This window comes from Calidris pugnax, unplaced genomic scaffold (genome assembly GCF_001431845.1).
Source record: "Calidris pugnax isolate Ruff unplaced genomic scaffold, ASM143184v1 scaffold11, whole genome shotgun sequence".
Lineage (NCBI taxonomy): Eukaryota > Metazoa > Chordata > Aves > Charadriiformes > Scolopacidae > Calidris > Calidris pugnax.
In genome coordinates this window covers 14403966-14422670 of record NW_015090803.1, presented here as the reverse complement: position 1 = coordinate 14422670, position 18705 = coordinate 14403966, and the positions used below count along the sequence as shown (strand labels likewise).

Below are 18705 nucleotides of genomic sequence, written 5' to 3'. Positions count from 1 at the left end.
CTCCCCCCCGCAAGCCCCGGGCTCCCCCCCGCAAGCCCCGGGCTCCCCCCCAGCTCCCCTCCGCAGCCCTACGCTCCCCCCCGCACCGCTCCGCACGGCGGCCGCCGGCGGCTCAGGTGTCTCCGCGGAGAGCCCGGGGAGGGAACCGGGAAAGTTTTCGGCCCATTCCCACCGTTTAGGCTTATTTTTAGCCAGTCCGGGAGGGTTGAACCAGCTTTAACCCCCCCGGTATTACATTAGATGTTTTCATTTGTTCGGCTCCAAACAAACCCGAGGGCTGCGGAGCGGTCGGAAGAGGGGGAAAACAAACAAACAAACAAAAAAAAGTCTGGCCGTGTGGTGGCTTTTTTTGTTTAGTAATTCCTCTTTTTGAAACTCGGCGTAGTACCTGAGTAATTCCACATTGTGCACCTGCTGCAGGTTTGGCTCCTGGGCTTTGCGTGCTCTGCTGGAAGGCTGGTCTCAGGAGAGCCATTTGTTTCAGGCTGGAGGAGATGCTTAACTTGCACTTTTCAACTGAAAGTCGAGAATGTATAGGTCAGGAAAAGTAGCAAAGCTGGGCTACTGAGATGCAAGAAAAATAAGCTCACTGCGATGCAAAGCTCAAAAAATTCCCAGTGCGTTTCTGCGGGGTACTTCTGTAAATGTGAAATAACTGCCAAGGCTACAAAAGCATTAAAGGAGAGAATGACAAATATTTAATGAAATTCTGTTGTGAATGGTATGTTTTAAGATTTATAGCAGACAACTGTCTTGGGGGCAGGGGAGTTAGCTTGAGTGCTTGTTTCTTTACAATTGGAGTTGTGAGAATGGATGCGTGTGCGTAGCTGGGGTTTCACCCTGTGGATTAACGCAGAAAGTTTAAAAATGCATTTAAAAAAGATAAATCCCTTACTAGGAGGTGCATTCATTATGAAAATAGCAGTGTTTGCTTTTCTGACCATTCATTTCCAAACAAAAAAGTAGAGGTACTGAATTGAATTCACGCTGTAGATCTGGACTACAAGAATGAAATTAGTGGGCTTCTAGTGAAGATAAAAAATGTATTGGTGGTGTTTTTAGACTGTTAATTGCTAAGACAAATCTTAAGTTCTGGTTGTGAAAGGGTGAAGTGTTCTGCCTTTCTGGTAAGATCAGTTAATGTCTGGTTTACTACTGAATTCTGGTTAGTCATGATTAGAGGATGTGAAATCTTCTCTTTTACGTTACTATAGTATCTAAGTAAGTAATCCTTTTCCAAGTATCTCCTCTTTATGTAAGTTGGCTGAGCTTCTCTGATTAGTTGAGCTTGAAGCCTTTTTCTATTATTAATGAGAACCATTAATCTATTGAGGGACTTTGCCCTTTAGGACTGAGGGAGAAGCCAATGTTTCTTCTTAAAGTAAAAGTATTCATGTTAAAATGGTTTGCTTACCCGTAAACTGAAGTGGAGGCTGATTATTAACCCACCTTGCTTGGGTTACTAGAAATTACTTTTATGCAAGACAAATCTATCTTGCGTGTGGTTTTTTTCTCCTCATAATGGCTATGTTCTTCAGTTGCTTCTCCTGTTAGACCAACCTTACAGAACATTGCTAGTGGGTCAGAGGGCTCTGATTTCTCACATAACTAATTACAGACCGTACCTTTAGGCCAAAAAAAAAAAAGTGAGAGGCAATAAGCTTTTGTAACTGATTGGAGGGGAGAGGGAAGGTATACTTCCTGCTGGTTAATAAAGATTTTAAACTTTATGAACAGTTTCAGTGTTGTGTTTTCTTGTCCTATGGTTTGACACTACTGTGATTTTAATCCGTTTGAAGTTGGTATTTCCTCCCCAAATAGAATTCATAGCTCTTCAGGGGGAAGAAAAAAAAAAGGAAGAAGAGGTGACACATTGTCGGGACTAGTATTTTTTATAGAAGAGATTGTTTCTGAAGATAGTTCTTCTAATGTTTTATTTGTCATATATATAACTCTGAATGGAGCATGATAATTGATTACCTGTGGCAATAGGCAGCTAGTTTATAGAAATGGAAGAAGCTATTCATATAACAACATAGTTGCCATGGGGGAAAAAAAATGAAGAAGAAATACTTCTTGCTTCAGGTGCAAATAACTCAATAAAGTCATGGTGGTAACTCAAAATTTGTTTAAGAAACTCCCCCCCGCAACTCCCTATTTTTATTATGTGCCAAGTAAAGAACTGAACTTGAGAGGGAATCTCGGGCTATTGCCTGATAGTTCTGAGTGCTGTGCTTTTCTGATTCAGTAGGGAAATAGAGTATCCCAGCTGAAAAAGAGAAGCGATCATGAGGGAACTTAACAGGCAACCGTTTCTGCAGTTCATCTTGTTATCTTGTCATCTGAGAAAAAAAAAAAAAGCCCGCTAAACCATGTGTACTCCAATTGCATGTAATATGCTACAGAAACCTTGGAGCCTTTAAATTTCCTGCTCCTTTACTGTTTGAACAGTGCGGGTCCCCCTGGTGGCAGCACGGCCGGGGGTGTCACTCCCCACGCAAACTGGGGGAGCAAGAGCTGACCCCCTACTCTTTCTGATTCTTTTTAGGTCTTGAATTCCTCTTCTCCAGTGATTAACTGAACTGCTGAATTAATATACTGGTATTGGAGTAGGAAGGATAAAATGCAAATTTTACGGAAGTGGGTTTTACTATAGAGATATTCTAACACTAGGTGAAGGATATTATATAAACGTAGCTCCACTTTGTAGTTTTTATATTTTTTTGCCTCCTACTGATTTGCCTTGTTTTTGTTTATTTCAGTGTTTGGCTAGGAATTGTTTTCCATAACTGTATAAATGTTATAGACAACGAATGAGGAGGTCTAAATATTTGCACCATACCATGCAGGCACAAAAAACATAACGCCATGTTTCTTTAGCAGACTAAATAAAAAGTTATGATATGGTTTTGTTCTGTTAGCTTAAGGCTATTTATGATATTAAGTACTCCAGAGAAATACATTTGACTAGTTGATCCTTAATTATGAGTAGACGTAGTAACTTCAGAAAGCAGTGTAGAGATATTTTAATTTTAAAAATGAAACTGTTTATGGATTTTTTTAAAGGCAAACAAGCACAAAGCACCAGAACAAGCTTTCAAAATGAAAGTTTATCAGAAAAGAAAAATCGTCATTAAAAGATCCCTCTGTGTAAAGCATTATCTGCTACAAACAGCAGTTTGCACCTCTTATTTGAAATGGAGGTGGTAAAGCTTCTGTTATATGTAGAATAAATTTATTATATATAAATGATAACCTTGCAAGTCTTGGGGTACCTGTGTGTTACATGTAGGCTGCAACTTAAAATTAAGGTTTGTGGTTTTTTTCTGTTGGTTGGGTTTTGGTCAATGCTTCTTGCAAAAGTAAACTTTCTGGAAAGAGAACTTGCAGCAAAGTGGGGATACACAAATGTAGATAACATGGTCAGTAGCTAGGAACGTTTTTTGGTTGTGGTTTTTTGTTTGTTTGTTTGGGGTTTTTTGTTGTTGTTGGTTTTTTTTCTTTCCAAATAGCCTTGGCTTGTCATCCTAAACAGTAATGAAATATTAAATTAAAACTGAGTGTGAAACTTTCGTTCTTGATTCTGGCTGTGTCTGTCACTCTTGTGGTGTCCTTTGTATAGCAAAACACCATAAGCAAGCTAAAACTCTGCTTACTGCTGGAGGGCAAACCGTTGCCCAGCATCAGATGAGTAGCACACCACTGGCTGAGATTTTTTTAGTAAAAACAGCTTTTTTTCCTTCAGTAGCCTAAATCTTTGCTGGTTTCATTGCCTGCTGAAGGAGCCACTGGAAGGGGTCTCTTGTCCATTCAAGATAGGTTGACAACAACTTTTGATCAAAGTAGTCAATAGTCTGTTGCTTCCAAAAGAATTGTCAGCTGCATTTTCAGTAATTGTAATTTTGGTGTGGGGAAACAAAAGAGTAAATGTTTAAAAGTATTTTTCAGTTGCTGAAATAAATAGAGAATTTTGGACCATGTCAGCTATTGTAATACATGCTTAGTGGTAACTGATGCATTTTATGTATCTGACCTACATTGAATTAATATACAAAAGAATAATATATGTTATTGCATGTACTATTAAATACGATATGAAAAATATATGTAGCTGAAAAGATTAAATCCATTAGCCAGTGACATGTAAAACTTCCTTATGTCCCTTTTTCCTAAGCAATAGCCCAGTTCTGATGAGCTTTTACATAGTTTTTTAAACAAATTTAAAATTTTAAAATGCCACTGCATCTTTAGTGCTCTTCTTGCACATTCTTTCATTTCCTGATTTCATTTCACACTTCAATCTTGTTAATAAGGTATCGTGCTTTTCAGTGCTTGGTTGCTGGATTTTTTTCCCTCTCTTCAAAATTTTTGTTGTCATATTATGAACAAAATAAATTTATGCTTTCTTTTCATTTTCTCAAAGAACTGCTTCACTTTCCCTTTAAAACATACTAATTAGCATTTAAATATTGACACTTATTTTGGCCTTTCGATAATAATTAAGACTCGGGTACTTGTGTACTTTCTTTTTAATAATTTGGGGTTGTTAATGTCTGTGAAGGCACATGGTAAATATGTGTTGTGAGAGCTTCTGATTAAGTAGCCTGTAGCGGACCTGTGAGAATTAGTAGTCAGGTAATGTTATGATGGCAAATCCTTTAGAATTGTTAAAGCAAGAATCAAGAGTGCTTGCTTGTCTTGCAGCTGTTGGATGATAAGGATTATAGCTCAGTTCGGAGACACTGAGTGTACAGAGACCTCTGGCCTTTGATTAGGGAATTCAAATTTCCTGTGGAAGGTAAAAGATCAAGAACTGAAAGATCAGCTTAAAATCCATTCCCTCCTTTAGTCTTTTTATTTTTTTTTCCCTTCCTTTTAAATAAAACACATGCGTGGTTTTAATCTTGACATAGCATGTAGTATTCCTTGAAGATAGTTTTCTGCAACACAGCTAGGTCTGTCTTTAGCAGCGAAGGTTTACATAAGTGGATGGAAAAAGGTTTAGCTTCCTACTTACACCCCGCCGTTTCCACCCTTACTCCCTTTGTCACTATGGGATCCGTTTTTATAGAATGGATTTTAGTTGGGTGACAATAGGGAAGATTTGGGAAAATCAATGCTTGGTTTGAAGGGGGAGAACACGGTAAGATTTATGCTGGGAATGGCAGTAACTTAGTATTCAGAAATGTTGTATGCTATATTTAGAAAAAACCTTATGCTTTGAACTAGTTGGAAATAAGACGGAGAAATCGTTAGTAAGTAAAGCAAAAACAATTAGGTCTAACAACTTGATGAGGTAACTATGCAGTTGCCTATAGTTTCACCTACCTTGTTGAAGTGCTTATGGAAGTTTTAAGGAAAGCACAGGATAGTTGTGAAAATGGAAAAATTGGTACTTAGTGCTAATTTACTTGGAAAAGGTTGTGTTTTGAGTGGTTTCCATGAGGACCTCCACTTTTTGGAAGCAGACCTGTTTGATTCGATAGTAGTGAGCTGTTCACTGATTGTTATGTGACTGTTATCTGCTTAAAGTTTGGACTTTATTATTCTGTCTCTACATTTATGGCAGTTGAATGCATAAAAATATTTATGAAGTAGCTTTTAATGTTACTTGAAATGTTTGGTGATTTTGAGCTTTATTTTGTTAGGGTTATATTTAAATTGTGTTAATCAAATGGCTTGTACAAATGAATATTCTGCTAGAATAAGAGAATATGAAGAAAGCTGTACTAAATTATTTTAAGTTTAATATTCACTTGGGGATATGCTGAGCTGCAGGTCTTGGTCAGGGTCTGTGACGAAAGCACTATCTAACCAAATCTTTAGTTTGTCATCCATTGTGGTTGATGATGAACCTATGTTTTTTTCAAGAGAGAGAATTTTCATGTTTCCTGATCCGTTTTTCCCACTGTTCCAATGTTTTTAGGATAAAACTCTACTAGAACCGTGTCCTAGATAATCTTTACCCTGTAGCAGTTTTAACTTTATCCATCTATGGAGAGTAGTTGCTGCTGATATATTATATTTCTGTGTGTAAAAACACGTTGTATTACGGCCTCTTGAAGTTCCCAGAACGTGCAGAAGGGCAGCCGTAGTGGTAGGGAACACACAGCCAGACTTAAGTGCAAGGTTTTGACAAGTGACACTTGAATAAGCAATGCCTGTGAAAAGAAAGGCTTGAATTTAAACTAACAAGAAGTGTAATTGAAACATGGAGTAAAAACAAGCTAAAAAGGGGGATGTCTACTCTATCCCTACTTATTTAACTGTAAATACAAAATGAAATTATTTTTCAGTACGGTTTCCTTTCAGCAGTGGCAAAACTAATTGTGGGAGCTTTTGCAATTTCTCATCGTAAAATTGATGTAAGGATGAAGCTTGGAAGCAGACTCAATGAAATGCTGAAAAAATTAACTGCTAAAAGTCTTTATGCTCATTATTTTTTGCAAGTGATATATCCTGCAGTACCAACGTTCCTATGAGAGCAGCACAAATTAATGGGTGCTGCAGGTCTCCAGTAGAACTGCAATACTGGAAAAGTGGGAACGGATCACTCTTTAATTAGAGAACTGTTTAATAAATATCGTAAAATCTACTATGGCTTGTGTAGATAAATTATTTTGTTTCAGTATTGGCTTGTAATGACTAATTATAATTTAAATGAGTAGGGGTTTAAACCTGTTCTGAGACTTCTGCGTGCATGGGAAGGTGTGAGTATCTGGAATTGGAGCTCAGGGTGGATATGAATGGAAAATAGCAAGTTTGCAAAAACTTCATTATGTAGTTCATAGCAGAAAGCTTTTAAAATTGTACTTTGTAAGGTACAAAGCCATGGCTTTGTTATGCTGTACTCGCATGAAATGCCTTCAGCTGAGAGGTGACTTAAAGGATGAGTTGGATAGTGTTTGGTACCAAGATTTTACCTGCTGACTAAGCTCTGTCACTTGTTTTCTTGTGCAGTTTCATTGTCTAACAAATCACTAAAACTTTTGTTGTATTCAGCTGACAATAGCCTCTTCCAAATATTGACAAAAATTAAGGACACCTGTGGAAAATTGTAATTGAGGTGAAAAATTGTACTGTCAAATGCATTTGTACACAAATACTACTAAAAGTTATTGACTTATTTGTAATATGAACATTTGGAAGAACTCAAGTGACATTTGAGTGAAAGTGTAGGATGCTTTTTATGAAAAACATTGAATCTCAAAGGTTTCAAATGTTCATTATCTGTTCAAATAGCCATTGTAGCTCCAACTGCTTCATTTAACAGTGTGTGTGTTGGAGGGGGGTGTTAAACCATCTTAGATAGTTATTATATTTTTTTCCTGATGGGATACAGAAGTCACTGGGGAAAAACATTTTGCTTGTTAAAAGACAATTTGTAACATTAGGTTTGGCAAATATTTACCTTCATTTTGGCAAGGAATTTCTATTTATATTGTGTTTGGTTGTTTTTGTTGTTTTTTTTTGCCACAGAGTAAAGCCATCTCCAGCTGAAGGAGTCAAGTCCAATCCATCCAAGAGGCACAGGGACCGCTTGAACGCGGAGTTGGACCGCTTGGCCAGCCTCCTGCCTTTCCCTCAAGATGTCATCGCCAAACTGGATAAGCTGTCTGTGCTTCGGCTTAGCGTCAGCTACCTGAGAGCCAAAAGTTTTTTTGATGGTAAGAGCTGGGAATTTATTTGGGTTTGGACCACTTGTAAAACTCTGTTCGTGCTGTATGTTCATTTCAGCTGTTTAAGTACTTAAAACTGTTAATTTATCTGTGTTTTAATGGAACATCCAGTTGCGTGGGTATATACAGCATAACTGCATAAAGTAAGCTTTCCAGTTCCTTCAAAACCAAATGTAACTACTTATATTTCACTTAAATCACCAGTCTTTCAAAGCTTTGCATTTGGAAGTAATATTGCCCTTAATGAATCTTCCAGTCCTTTTCCTTAGACTTTCAAAGACACTGAAAAGATTTATTTCTTTCCCCTCTGAAAATTGACTTCATAAAACCATTATGGTTCAAAACATGTCATATGAGTTCCCATCAGCTTTATGTTTTGCTTAATGATGCATGAAAAATGACTTTGTTTTGCTATAAAGTAATTGCTAGTGCCCCTTCCTATAGTTTATTGCAAAGGTGACTTGTAAAGAAATGGAGGCAGAGTCTTTCCTGTGCTCAAGCCCTGATTAATTGCAGGGCATGAGGCATTAAGATGACAGCTGAGGTTCTCCAGTGGCTTATCCTTCTTTTTATCAGCCAGTGAAGTTTTATAATGTTGTACTGAAGACGGAATTGTATCGATCAGCTGTAGCAAAGGAATCTTGCTTGCAATGGAGTTGATAGTAAATTGCAAGTGTGGTGTGTTTTGAGTTTTTTTTTGCTAAGGTTTTTGAACATTAAAATTATCCCTGTCCTCATCAGTGTAAGATTTAGTGTTTCAGACTCTTGATAGTGACTCCATACCATGGATGAAAATACTGAAGAAACCAAACTGCCTAAGATAGTTCCACTTTTTCCTGGAGGAATACAAAATGCTTTTTTTCGTTTATTGTGTCTAGTGGCTTCACTTTAGTAGTGCTCATAAATCTATAGCCTTTATTTTTATTGCTTGAAGAATATATTCAAGTGTCTTGATTTCTGTGCTTGTTCAGAACAATTCTTAGTATGGAATCTACTCATATTAGTCAAATATTTCTAGCAGTGTTTTTTCAGATGAAAATACTTGCTCCCATGATATGAAAGAATTCTCTTGGTGCACCAGTTTCATCAAAGTCTTTTGTAAGACATTATCTCGGGTTGACTGCTGTAAAACAAATGATTTGGCTTTTCTGCACTCTCTTGCTGAATTGAAGAGGAAGTTCTACTCTCCATGAAACTTTTTTTGAAAAATTGTGGATTCTGAAACAAATACAAGATTGCAATTTTTTTGCCTTACTTGGGATGGGGTGATAATAGGAAATTTCATTTTTTTTATATGCAATGGAAGTGCCTGTGTTTTGGTTCACCTCCACTCAAAAAAAAAAAAAAAGTGCTCAAAGGTCATGGAATAAAGGGATTTAAGACTGTGATTTCTATACAGGGAAAGAAAATGCACAGCTTTGGCTGTAAAGAGACAGCCAGAATCACTTCACACCAAAATTTACATCAGTGGCTCATTTCTAATTTGACTGAGAAGGTAGCTTTCAGCCATTTAGGGTGGTGATGTTGGGTGTGTGGTAGTGGCAAAGAAGTTACATTTGCATTTCAGGTTGCAATTAAATCACTGTGGATCAGAAATGAAGCAAATTTAACCTGTACTTTCAGCTCAGTAGCATACTACTAGGATGGTATCCACAGCAGTCTAACATATGTAGCTAATGCTATCATACTGGACCACAGCTGTAAAGTATAGGGTATTTAATTGTGTTATTATGAATTAAGTAGCAGACTATTGATTTGCAAAAGTAAGTGCGTATACTAGGTGCGTTACAGTAGAATATTTTTCCTATAAAATAAAAAAGCCTGGTAAATATGAAAACATAAATAATTTGATGTGGCTTATCTTGTGCAAGATACTTTGAAAAGTGTAAGATGAAGCAAGGTTAATTTATACTCTCGGATAGTTTCAATAGAAACTGCCTTAACCTTTTTTTAGCAGAAAAAGGGTTTTTGCTACTACTTTTCAGACCTTTGAACTGTAGGACTAAATGAGATTAGTAATCAGTATCTATCTGAAGGTGTTTCAAGGCTAACATCAATGACTAAAGATAAACGAGAATAACCAGTCTATAACTATGACAGATCTAGTATTGAAAATAAGATCTTTTATACTATTTTAATGTACTTAAATAACATGGAATCTCTTTCAGTTGAAACTTAATCTCCAAGAGAGAAATTAGTGCTTTGAAGTACAGAAGTAACAAAAATACCCTGAAAACCCCTAGGTCAGAGTTTCACGCTCTGTCTATACAGTGCTTCTCACACGACTGCTTTTCTGAAGGAACGATTTGTGTAGTTAAATATATGCAGAAAGGCCTATAGAATAAATCTGACGAATGCAAGGGGGAGCACTGATTGTCACCTTGAGTGCCTGGGCTGAGCCAACGGGTCCAGTTTATTAACGCAGCATGCTGAAGTAAAGGGAAACGCTAAATGAATAACAGGATGCAAATGGGGGGTGTGTAAATTCCTGCGGAAAGTAAAATATAAACGCGTAATCATATGATCTTGCTTGAAAGGAAACCCAAGTTTTTGCTGTAACAATGGATATTTTTTCAAAGAAAACACTTGCATTTTTCCAAGTTTAAATAATCCAGAGTGAATGTCTGTTTTCTGAAGGCAGGAAGTCTGGGGGAAGGGGGGAAAACCTTGTGAGAGACATCTCGAGAAGTTACATCAATTTAAATAAATGTATCACAGTTAGACACCTATAATGGATGTTTTTGTTAGTTTAAAATCTAAGTGTGTGTATTTGAATATATATATATATATATACACACACCCCAAACCTAAACAAAAAAGTACCTTCCCCTTCCCCCAGACATTAAGATGGTACAGAATTGTCTCCACAGCTAAAGACAGATGAGTTTTTCCATGTGTCAACTGAAACATGGTAGACTTTGGTATGCTTACCGTATTTCAAGTTGTAGGAAATAGATGTATGGGGTTTTTTTCCCTCTTCTACAACTTCAGAACATATTGATTCTGTTGGTGACCATATTCTGCGAAGCAGTTGCTTTTGACTACTGTAGTTCGTTAGTGAAGTTATTGTGCTGCTAAGTGATCCTTCTGGATGGCTACCCCTTTGATACACCCATTCTGTGGGGTCAGGTTAGACTCAAGTCCACATGGAGTCAGAAGGCTTTCTTAATCCCCATGTCAAGCACTCTGGCATGCTTTTGTGTGTATGAATTTGACCTTGTAGTCAAGAAGGAAGTTTCAGTAGTGGCTTAAAATAATGTCTCAAGTCTGTTTCTTTATAAAGTCAAAGTTCTTGAGTGGTGAGTCAAAGCTAGGAAGGGATTTAAGGTGGTGTCACTCCTCAGCTGTGTGGTGCTACCTGCCTGTACTGAAGTGGATTAGCAGCCCTCAAAGTCAAGCAGGTTAGCTTAAATCACTGCTGGAGTGTTTATTTTGTGCATGTAAGATACTTTCTGAAAGTGGCTTAAGGCAAGCTTTTTATTTTTAAGAGACTGGGATAAATCAGGCAGGTGTCTACTGACAGTCAGGAACAAAGGACTTTATATGTTGTCCTGGTATTATTTCACTCCGTTTTGATGTGTGCAATCGGTGGTGAAAAATATAAAGTGGAATATGGGACAACAGCTCTTTGTGTGGGTGCAGGTTAGTGTGAGTTCGGCATCTGGAGTGCAACTGGATGATCATTTAGGCGTAGCCTGTGTTCCCCATGCCATACGAAAGGGAAGAGCCCTTCTGCCTTTAGCTCTGGTCTGGATAAATTAATGATCATTTAAGTACTTTTCTGCTGTAAGGAAGACCATTTATAACGAGTCTTCTCGGGGTTTTGGTGAAGCGGTTAGATTAAAAGGATAAAAGTAGAGTTTGTATGATTGATCACTTTTTTTTCATGTTAGAGGCATGATTTTTTGTTTTAAAGGTATACTGAGAATTATGGAGAGATTTGCAGAATCTAAAATGAAGTAGCTGTGCTGTGTGTGTATCTATATATTAGGAACAAAATTTAACATGTTGCTTATTAATTATCCTTTCATCCATTTCACTAAGAATTCCTGTGGTTTAAAGTATGTGTTTTTTCCCCCTCTTGCTTATTGGACAGTATTCTGCAATTACAGAAGAAAGTTTCTGCTCAAAATTAGTTTAGAATTGGTTTCTTATGTTGTATGCAAGTGATTCTGGCAAGCACAGCAATAACAAAATAATTAAGAATTTTTTCCAGTAAGTTTGCGTTGCCTAATTTTACTTTGTAATATAATTAACACGCATTCCTTGGCATAACATAGCTTAAATTTGCAACGCACCCATTGTCATCACATACATTATATCAAAGAATAGATTTTATTTTTCCTGTGATGCCCGCTGTTCTATCATACTGTGTGTTGGAGAGAACAGACTGCACGTGGTCCCTGCTCTGGAGAGTATAGCCCAAGATAAGATGTACAGATGGGAAAGACAGGCAGAGTGGGAGACAATGTATGCATTCTGGCACATTTGAGAAGGGCTGCAACATATCTACAGTCTAGTGGATATAGATAGCCCTGCTGCCAAGTGTTAGGTGGTGGTCTGAGACACAAACCTGGAACATAAAAACAACTGATTAAAATGCAACTAATTAAGGCCAGGATAAGACAGGGGTCTGGCCTGACTTGCTTTGAGTTCAGGACTGTTACTGTATTTACTTGCCTTATTTCTCTAATGCAGCTTTCCTCCTGTATTTTTTTTTTTTTTTTGAAAGTGGGACTTCCCTTTGGTGTTACCCTCTTTCCCTGCTCCTCCTGTGTATCCATACACCCGACTCCCACGTTGGGAAAAGCCAAAGCCCTCCAGGATAGAGAGGTGGAGTCAGGCTGCTCTTACTGCTTTCAAGTGTTTATGTTGATGCCATATAGGAATTTGCTGTTGCCAGCAGCTTCTGGTGAGATTGAATACTCTTATTTGATTCATGGCTCTGTCTTGAGCTGGTTTTCTACTTCCACGCAGAAAACAGGTTGGGAGAGGTAGTTTGCATTTTTTTGTAGAACACCATCCGATTTTGCTGTGAAGTAGTTAAATGGAGAATACACTGCATCTCTTGGTAGTTCTTCTAGCAGATATATCACCTTGTTAAATACTATTCAGATTTAAATTTGCTTGGTTTCCTGCCTTAGAAGTTATATCATTCTCTGTCTAGTTAGCTTTTCTGTATTCAGTATTTCTACCCTGCATATGAATTCATTTTCATATTTTTCAGCGAGCTGCTTTGAATCTTATCTGAGAGTTGGAGGGAAAAAAAAATAGAGGAAAAAAAACCCAAACAAACCAACGGTGTTTCCTTTTGTACTGTCTTCCCCCCTGGCCCCAATCCAAAATTATTACAAAATGTGAACCTTGAAATTGTAAGGTTATTTCAGTATCAGACTGTCCATCCATTCAAGTTATTTCCTAATCCATGCTTGTTCTTCCACACTGCCATACTTGTCTCTTTTTTTTCTAACAGTTTCCCTGCCTGCCCCTGATCCCCTGAGATTCACACTGAGCGGTTGGGACTGTCTGCTACAGGCTATTTTAGCCTCTATTTTACATAACAGAACATAAGTAGGGATTTAGACTTTGCAGTCCTAAATTCTGATCCTCAAAACTGATGATTAGAGCTGTGTAGCTGTGACATCACCTTAAATCTTAAAATGCATATGTTTTCATTGTTACACGCTCATTTTTAACTTGCTCAAAAATATTTTATTTATAGGAGTGCTGCGTCACTAGGCGTGTCATCCAGCGAGGCAGCCCTATACCCCTATGGATTGATATAATTGTTAATGTATATCCCAAGCCAAACATCTAAAATTGAAAATTCTTTTTATAGCACAAATAGGACCTTAATATATCGATATATTTGTAGCATAAAGAGGAGAAACTGGACCCAAATAAAGATAGTTACTGTATTCTTCGGACTTTCTTTTCCTGTTGCACTATAGTATTTCAGTGATGAATGTTAATCATTGTTAGAACTCCCTTTACAAGGAAGAGAAATAAAAGTTTATCTCTTCTTCTCTGCCCTGCATGTATTATTTAATCAAAGGCATATGGAAAGTCAGTGTGGGAGCCTCTTAAGTTCCACAAAGCTGCTGTTAAATTTCTTGAAAATCCTGTCCCATTATGCAGAGCATTTGTCTGTAGCCCTTGTTAATAGGGAGATTAGTTTTAAGCATTGTGTTCTGGGCTTTGCTCTGAATGTCTGTTGCAGTGAATATTCTCTCATTTGCAACGTCAGAGCCTAAAATATAACTAATCCTGTGCTAACCGTGTAAGTGTTCTGGAGATTGGCATTGTTAGGGTTAGAATGGTATTCAAACCTGGAATGGGTAGCAAGATAAAATGCCTTGGCCTCAGGAAGTACTGCTGCTTCTCTGACTCTTGTCACCCTTAACTTTTCTATTACTATACTGTAGCACCTCAAGATAATTAGGTTGGGAGTTTTTTGTTCTACAAACTGCAAAAATGTTGATCCCTCCTCCGAAGACAGTTTGAGTGGAGAAGTATACTTAGAAGTAGCACCAGGGTCTCAACATCTGTCTTCCATGGATTTCATGATTCGTTATTTGTACAAGTATCGTTTGTTTGACTGCAACCTTAATAATATGTCTGGTAATTTAAGAGTTCAGTGTGAATACACTTCAAAAATGTGTATAAATAATCTATTAGTACTGGAATAGCTTTTAATGCTGCATATGCCTTTATGACTCAGGAGTTTTCCTCCCGTGTGTGCTTGTTGGTAGGAGAAATGCCCTGGCTTTTCCTGTTTGACTTCATATGTTTTCTGATAAGGAAATAGGACTTGCTTGTATGATTAAGCTCTGTAGATGTTTACAGTTCTAGCCAGTTATAACACTTTATTTTTCCTGAATAAACAAAAACTTTGGCTCTGTTAAACCAGTTTCTGCTCCATACGTGCTTTGGTAGAGCACTAACTGATTAAAGAATGATTACTTGGGGAATCATTTTGGAAATCTAGCTAGAAGTTAATTCTAGTTACCAGAGCTCGGTGGTTGTAATGAATTAATTTGTAATTTTTTTTAAAGAGACTATGAGAAAGACAAAAGAAATAGCTAATTTAAAAAGATGCTCTTTAGAGTCTTGGATGATGTGTTGATAAACGTTTCCTGGGAAAAGTCTCCCAGGTGTTCCTCCCCCTCAGTGCAGTGATGGACTTTAACAAGGCATTATGTTAATGATAAAACTTACCGTAGTTATTCTAGAAACGTAAATGAAGCAAACTGTAAGGACCAGAATAGACTTACATGAAACTGCCTTAAGAAAATGTAGGTTTGCTGTTTGCCAGCTATGAACATTAAAGGGGATATACAAATAGGAATTAGTCGCCTTCAGTGATGCATGCTAAACTCTGTTTTTAATTGAACAAAGAGATGCTCGTTTTTTTCCACTGAATAATTGCCTCTTGAAATTCAACCCATGTGCCTTTTGAATTGCTCAGTACTACACACTTTATGCGTGGCATCATATAACATCTAATAAGCTGAAAGGCATACATACTTGGCCCCTCAAGACAAATTCTAACTGATTGCATAAAGTAGGAATTTACTGGAGCAAGTCCATGGCCTGGCTGGTCAAATATTCTGACTCCCCCATCAGATTCCATTGTTATGTCTTCAGTGGTACAATTCCTGTGGGCCAGCACGAGACACCAGCTTTTCATGCTGAAGTATTCAGTTTTAGTGAATTAGTTTTGGCCTGTTGGCGTCTACATCAGAGTTATAACCTAAAGGATAGTGTCTTTCCTTTATTGGCAAACGAGTCAGTGGGGCATACAAATATTTCTTACATTGGGAGGGAAAGATAAGGGTATCCCCCAGTCTCCCCCTTACTTATACCATTTGTTGTTTGGTGCACTTTCTTTAGACGATGGTAAGAGACACATCTAGGGCAAACAATCCCAGTCTTTCCTTCTTGTCCTTCTCACAACTGCTCTTAATTTTGCTTTGATATGGTCAAGCTCTGTATGCATTATATGTACACAGCACATTATATATACTGCTATATATATACACACTATATATATACACTGTATACATTATATGTATACTGCACATTTTATGTGCAGTCTTCTGTTAAATTGCTGAAAAGTTTTGGGTTGGCATAAAAAGGCAAGCTAATCTCTTTTGGTGGAATGTATGCCTTTTTTCCTCAAATTTAAATAAAAGATGTTTATGTTAGAAAGTGCTTATTCATGAATAGCCTTATATAACAAGGGTTGGACTTAAATGGTCTTGTAAAGAAACCTTCCAAACCCACCTCCGTACTCTTTTAATGCAATAGTGGCAAAACTCAACATCACATTTTACCAGTAGAATAATTAAACTGTCCTGTTTCACACATGGACTGTAATTGACTGTTTTGGGGTTTTTTTAGTTAAAATTATAAAGAAATTCCTCCGGTAAAAATTCTATGCGATTGAGCCATCAGTTGGGTGAAGCCAAAGTTAAGGCATCAGTAGTACCAGGTCCAAATTTGAGTGAGGTGAGTTCCTCGCTGAAACTGATAGGTAAGAAAATAACTGTGAACTGTAAGGATGATTTAAAAATCACTTTAGATTCCTAGGCTTTATAATAAAAAATTACTATTGATGTATAAAATGGAGAGAACAGTTAATTTGATAAGGTATATTTTTAGTGAGGAGTTTAACCATGTGTTTCAGAACTAGTGATTTAATTTAAAAAAAAAAGTCTATGGTATTAAGTTGTTTTCTACTTGGTATTAACCTGTCTTTTCCACACATGACAAATGTGACAAATGGATGATGATTTTTAAACAATGTAATATCTGATTAGCTTTGTGCATATAATCTTTCTGCATTGTTTTAATGTATGGAAAAAGGAAGTTATAGGAAAAGAAAACTCTGCTTTAGGGACCAAAGGTTTGGAGAGGAAAAAAAAAAAGACAGGTAGGTACCTCTGTGCATCTAGGCTCAACTTCCCATAGATGTCATTTTACAAGGAAGTAAATCACTTCCCTCACCTCAAAAAAAATTCAGCAAGCTTTTTTTTTTTCCCCCTCCCCTTTTTGTGGATAAAGCAGCATCATATTAATAAGTCTGATGGTAAGTTACAGTTTAGAAGGATGTACTTCTCACTTGCTTTTTTTTTTCTGTACGATCAAGGAAGATGTACCCAGACAAGCAATTGAATGGGAAATACCTCAGACGAAATGTGGGTGTGCCAGGATATGGTTTTGGTGATTCAGCAGGTGACTGTCGTCTCTGTGATAGTTATGGAACCAGAGTTCATTGCCTCTAAGTTTTGAAACCACAAGCAGTATACGGTTTGGTATGTGGTTGTTGAGCTTCAAAGCCCAAGTGAGAGTTGACAAATGTGAACAACTGCATGTTTCCTGAGATTTGCTTTTCTGTTTTAAAGTAAATGATAAAAGCAAAAGTATGGTTATATTCCATATGTGTATTTGCAAAAAAAATATAAATATTCCTGAACTGGAATTGTGGCATAAGGTGAGCAGGTACAACTGTCAAGCTGTAAAAGCACTGTGCACTCTAGTTGCAGTTCTGCTGCATCATAGCTACGTCATGTAGAGTCATTCCTCAGGGTTGTTTTTTCTGAACTCCAGGCTGTACTTTAAATTGAAGAGAACTACCACTAATGTGTTAGAAGCTCAGAAACTTCCAGATGGCATATAGAAACCATTGACCCTCTCGGACAAAGGTGTGTTAGTTTATTCCTGATCCTATACTTCGTGGTCTTACAATCTTCTGCCTACTTCTTGGTCTCAAAAGTGGCTGCTTGCCTGTTAATTCCCATATAAATCTCATTCTGTCTCCCTCCTGCATTCTCCCAATCCGGGAGCCCAGTGGGGAGTTTCTGAGCAAGGGGCACACACGTGTTTGTAGGCTTTAAGGGACTGAGCTTTTATTGCATAGTGGCTCTGATGGCTTCTGACTTGTTTTCTTATTTCTCTCCCCTGCCCTGCTCAGGACTGGTGGCTCCTAATAGCTACCACACACATAAAATAGCTTCAAAGTGTCTTGGATGGTGCAGTTTAGGAACATCTGCTTTAGGTAGTGCAAGTGTTTGTGTGAACAAAGACTTAAGTCTTCCAAATGCAGTGACTGAAGTCTCATTTTTTGGAGGTAGGCACGTGTTGACTTAGCGTGGTGTTTCTGGAGTGATTAATTAGCCCGCTGTAAACCACGTTCAGCTTCACTCAGTCACTTAAGAAAAAAAATACACAACTTGGTTGTTGGTTTTTCCATCTACTTAAGAAAACATAGCAGTGTGTTAAGTACCACTTTGTGGCAACTGAAGATATGTCCCCCATTTAAGGGAGACGACTGCATAAACACTTAACGTTCCACACTTCATGCTGTTACTCTTTCTTTAAAAAGCAACATTAAAAAAAGATCAGAACATACAGAAAAACTGAGTTCAGCTGTCCTGTCTAGCAGAGTTTGAGTTGGTTTTAATCTATGTTGTGTGCAATTCAGTGGTGTATAATAGTTTTCCAGATCTTTAACAGATTTATTTATTTATCCTATTTATTTTAATCTTTGAATGGTCATAAGAGAAACACCAATATGCTTCAACATTTCAGGGCTTGCTGAGCTGTGCTTTGAGAATGGGTCAAAAGAAAGTATTGTATGAAAGCTGAGGAAAACACACACAATCTGGTTTAAACTTCAAGTTCTTGGGTTACGTGAATGTTTTAAAACAGATTTTTATACCTTTATGGTATATACGTTAGGCAAGTTTCATAAAATCTAATGTCTTCATTCTGCAAAGTGCTTTAAAAATTGGTGTTTCTTTAGTGTGATAACTTCAGCAGTGTTTAAGAATGCCACAGCTACTGTTAGTGCTTTTAAAAGAAACAGTGATTCTACGTGGCTGTGATATTATAGGGAAAAGAATTCAGTTACTCTGCAACTTCATTTTGCAAAGCATTTTGCTCGAAGCACACAGCAAGCATTTTTGTGTAAGCCAGTAGGGTCGATCAAGATCATCTGCTACATAACTAACTTGATAAACTG

General features: G+C 37.4%; 1 protein-coding gene across 1 annotated transcript in view; it reads left to right on the top strand.

Annotated features, from left to right (window-relative positions):
* The window catches only part of AHR (aryl hydrocarbon receptor), a 62345-nt gene that overhangs the window by 4516 nt on the left and 39124 nt on the right, over nt 1-18705 (top strand). Inside the window, exon 2 of the mRNA XM_014937792.1 lies at nt 7480-7667. Coding sequence (XP_014793278.1) covers nt 7480-7667 — 188 coding nt within the window. The remainder of the gene's footprint in view (nt 1-7479; nt 7668-18705) is intronic.